General features: G+C 39.1%; 1 protein-coding gene across 1 annotated transcript in view; it reads right to left on the bottom strand.

Moving 5' to 3' along the window:
• The window catches only part of LOC101849608 (vitamin D 25-hydroxylase), a gene marked incomplete in the record, with an annotated part of 24,854 nt that overhangs the window by 3,529 nt on the left and 17,740 nt on the right, over positions 1 to 3,585 (bottom strand). Inside the window, 2 exon segments of the mRNA XM_005096692.3 lie at positions 1,264 to 1,460; positions 2,561 to 2,688. Coding sequence (XP_005096749.2) covers positions 1,264 to 1,460; positions 2,561 to 2,688 — 325 coding nt within the window.

Here is a 3,585-nt window from a genome sequence, read left to right as displayed (position 1 = left end):
AAGGAATATCTGCTTTTGAGTTTGGCGTTAATCTGAAGAGCAGTATGTATACACACGTTAATGCATTTGTATTTTGTGTTAAGATGGAGGTATTTTAAAGCGCCAAGAGCTATGCTATAGAAATGATGATGATGATGATGATGATGATGATGATGATGAGGATGATGATGATGATGATGATGATGATGATGATGATGATGATGGTCACTTTCTGCCCCCACCCTTCATGGCCTTTGCGCGCTCCTCTGGGCTCCTGACTCTTTCTGTAGCTACTCCTTGGCTCCTTCTTACTGATGTCTTTCAACTATACCCCTGATCTTAAGGTAGGTAAAATCTAACTCCTAGCCTGCTCAGATAAGGGCGAAAAATCTTGGAAGTCTAGTGTGCAAGTTACGAAGTTAAAAATCCATTGGAGGTCCAAAATCGATAAGAGTAGGCTTCGGCCGCCATCTGAGCAATTTCAAAATTTCCTACCAACTGAAAAGATTTCATGTGTCCCGCGCGCCGATAATTATGACCTTGTGCAGTTGCGAGCTCCGTAAATATAAAGCACTTACAAAAAATAAAATAAATAGATAAGAAAAGAGTTCACTATAACAGCTCGTAGTGAACATCGTAGGCCAACATGTTGCAAGGAGAAGTAGAGTAAAATTTGATTACAAGATTAGCAAATCATCGTCAATTAAGCTAATATGAAATAGTAATTATGTGCATAATAGTTAACTTTTTCATGGGCACCTTTTTTATACTAATCAGATGGCGTCAACGTGATAGAAATGGACAGGGGACAAAAAAAGCTGCAGCTTTTAGCGTTGCTGTGTTCTTGGCAGCTCCATTTTATGACTTCAGTGCCAGACTCACTGCCTTACATATATACAATTTATTTCTTTCTTTCTTGGGGGGGGGGGTAGAGAGCTTTAATTGAGCTTGGAAACAAAACTAAGACAGAGGACGAATAATCAAAGCTGAACGTCGTACCCCAACGCTGTTTCAAAGAAGAAATCAATTAAAATCGGTTAAAGGTTAAGAGCATATTATTATTGAAATATTTCGATATATATGAACAAAACCCTGTAGCCTGTGACTTACGTTATTCAAAATATGCTTAAACTGCCATTTGAAGATGAGATTTGTTGAGATATAAGCCTACTGCGACGTCAAGTCATAGCATCCGAGCTTTTCTACATCAATAAAACTCCACTTTATATGCACAATATATTTTAAAGGGCTATTTATTTATCGAAACTAAGCTCTACACATTACCCAATGAGAACGGGATCAGCTCTTCTTTCTTCACAATGTTTCCTTGGGAGTCCAAAAATCTCTCCGGCCGGAAGTTCTGAGGATCTCCCCAGACTTTTTCATCCATGAGGGCAGAGTACAGATTGGGCACTACGGTGGCGCCTTTGGGAATGACGTAGCCTTTGATCTCAGTGTCCTCTGTGGCCGTGTGGGTCAGGCTGTTTGGGGGGACAGAAAAAGACAAAGAGCACGCTGTAGGACCAAGTGCGTGGATATGGGCTAAATGAATGCAATTATTATTGCTATTACATAAAGGGAGTCTAGTCCCATACAGTCCATACATTCAACTATTATTACCTCCGCAAACCCTAGAACACAACTTTGATACAACTTCGGCTTCACCAGAAGCATAATGCAAGCTGCAGATCAGATTACACACTACAAAACAATTTCCTAGTACAGTGTATTTTAGACACACACACACACACACACACACACACACACACACACACACACACACACAAGGACTATTGAAACGTCGTAATTTCCAAAACAAGCGTCAGCACTACTTCAGACATTCTAACGTCATGAATCGGGGAAGTGTTCTAGCATAGAGATGTCTGAAGCAAGATGAAGTATCCAGTTAGAAAACATCCATGTAAATGCTGATAAGAAAAGAGATCCTTAAGAAAGACGCCACCTTGTGAGTTGCATGTTGCCTAGCTGATATCTTCTTTCAGTAGAATACCTCAACCTTCAGCTGTCAGAACATACCATTGATGTCTTGTACTCGCTCAAACGTTTAATCAACATGCCGCACTCTAGTTGTTCATAAAAAAAGCGTTGAGATAATTACGAAACTAACTCTGGGCATCCTGATCTTTTCTTGGGGTTGCTATAGGCAACCCTACACATGAGTTATAATAATATGTCGTATACTAACTGTGAGACCCCCCCCCTTTTTCCCCTAACAATTTGTTAGTTTTTAGTTGTTTTTAGCAAGCAGAAAAACGATGTCTCATACTATACTACGTTGAATACAGTGGAAATATTGGGCCAGATCCTAAAACAGCGCACTCAAACGTCCTTTCTTTGTCATGTGTTGTTTAAGTCCTTTCTTTGTCATGCGTTGTTAAAGTGCAGTTTCCGTCATGGAATGGCAAGCTAGTCTGTCGCAGATTGACGTTAATCGAGAGGCAAACATTCTCACATAACTCATACTGTCTGTGTTGAAAGAGACGTATAACCACCAAGACAACAGTGATATGATATATGAGCCCCAAAATAAACAGAAATATGCCAGATACTTTAAGCTCACCTCAAGGGTACGATGTTGGCCATTCTAAGAGTTTCGTAGATGACGGCTTGCAAGTACTTCAGTTTGGATTTATCCTGTATGCCTGGAACACGGTTTGTTCCAACGTGTTCACAGATTTCTTTGTAAATCTGGCGTGGTAGAAAATCAGATGCAAATTTACAATTAGAAAAAAGACAATAAACAAGTAACAAGTGCCCCCCCCCCTAATAAAAACCAAACAAACACCAAACAAACAAACGAACAAAACAAACGAAACAGTCAAACAAACAAACGCAACGAGCGACATTCTGTGTCATCCATCTTTTCTTTTTTTTTTTTTCGTTGCTTCTACTTTTCTCGATACCTCATGTATCGCACACTTCCATTTTGTCTCCTCGGCTTATTTTAATTTAACCCCCCTCCCCCCAAATGCCTTCCTTGTTACGATAAATCCACTTTAGAAAAAGCTGAAACACTTGGCGCTTTGAGAGGTTGAGAAGGATATGACAAGTCTCTCCTGTCCGACTCTGATGATTTCACTCTTCGTAGGGGCCCTTCATCCTTGCCTCCCCCCCTTTCTATCTCTCAACAACACACAATAACATATACACCCACAGACACCGACACAAACACACACACACACTCATACAAACAAGAAGACACACACATACATACATAAACATACATACATAAACACACATACATACATACAAACATATACATACACACACATACATACATAGTATACAGGCGTCCTTATACCTCTCTCGTATTCCAAACCCCTACTGTCTTTTCCCTCATCCTCGTTTCCTTATTCTTTAAAAATATCTTCTACATTGAACATTCCCTGTATTTAAAAGTGAATGTTAATGTAAAAAAGTAAGAAGAAATACAATTTTAAAAAGAATGCACATTAAAATAAAAACACACAGCATAAACTACATTGAAATAAGAAAACAAATACACGAAAAACAACCAAAAGCGAAGCCAAAAACAAACCAGAAAAGGAAAAAAACAAAATCACGATAAACGAATGACAGGATAAA

The sequence above is a fragment of the Aplysia californica genome, unplaced genomic scaffold (genome assembly GCF_000002075.1).
Source record: "Aplysia californica isolate F4 #8 unplaced genomic scaffold, AplCal3.0 scaffold00135, whole genome shotgun sequence".
Classification (NCBI taxonomy): domain Eukaryota; kingdom Metazoa; phylum Mollusca; class Gastropoda; order Aplysiida; family Aplysiidae; genus Aplysia; species Aplysia californica.
Note: the sequence above shows the minus strand (reverse complement) of the source record. Positions and strands in the feature narration are given on the sequence as shown.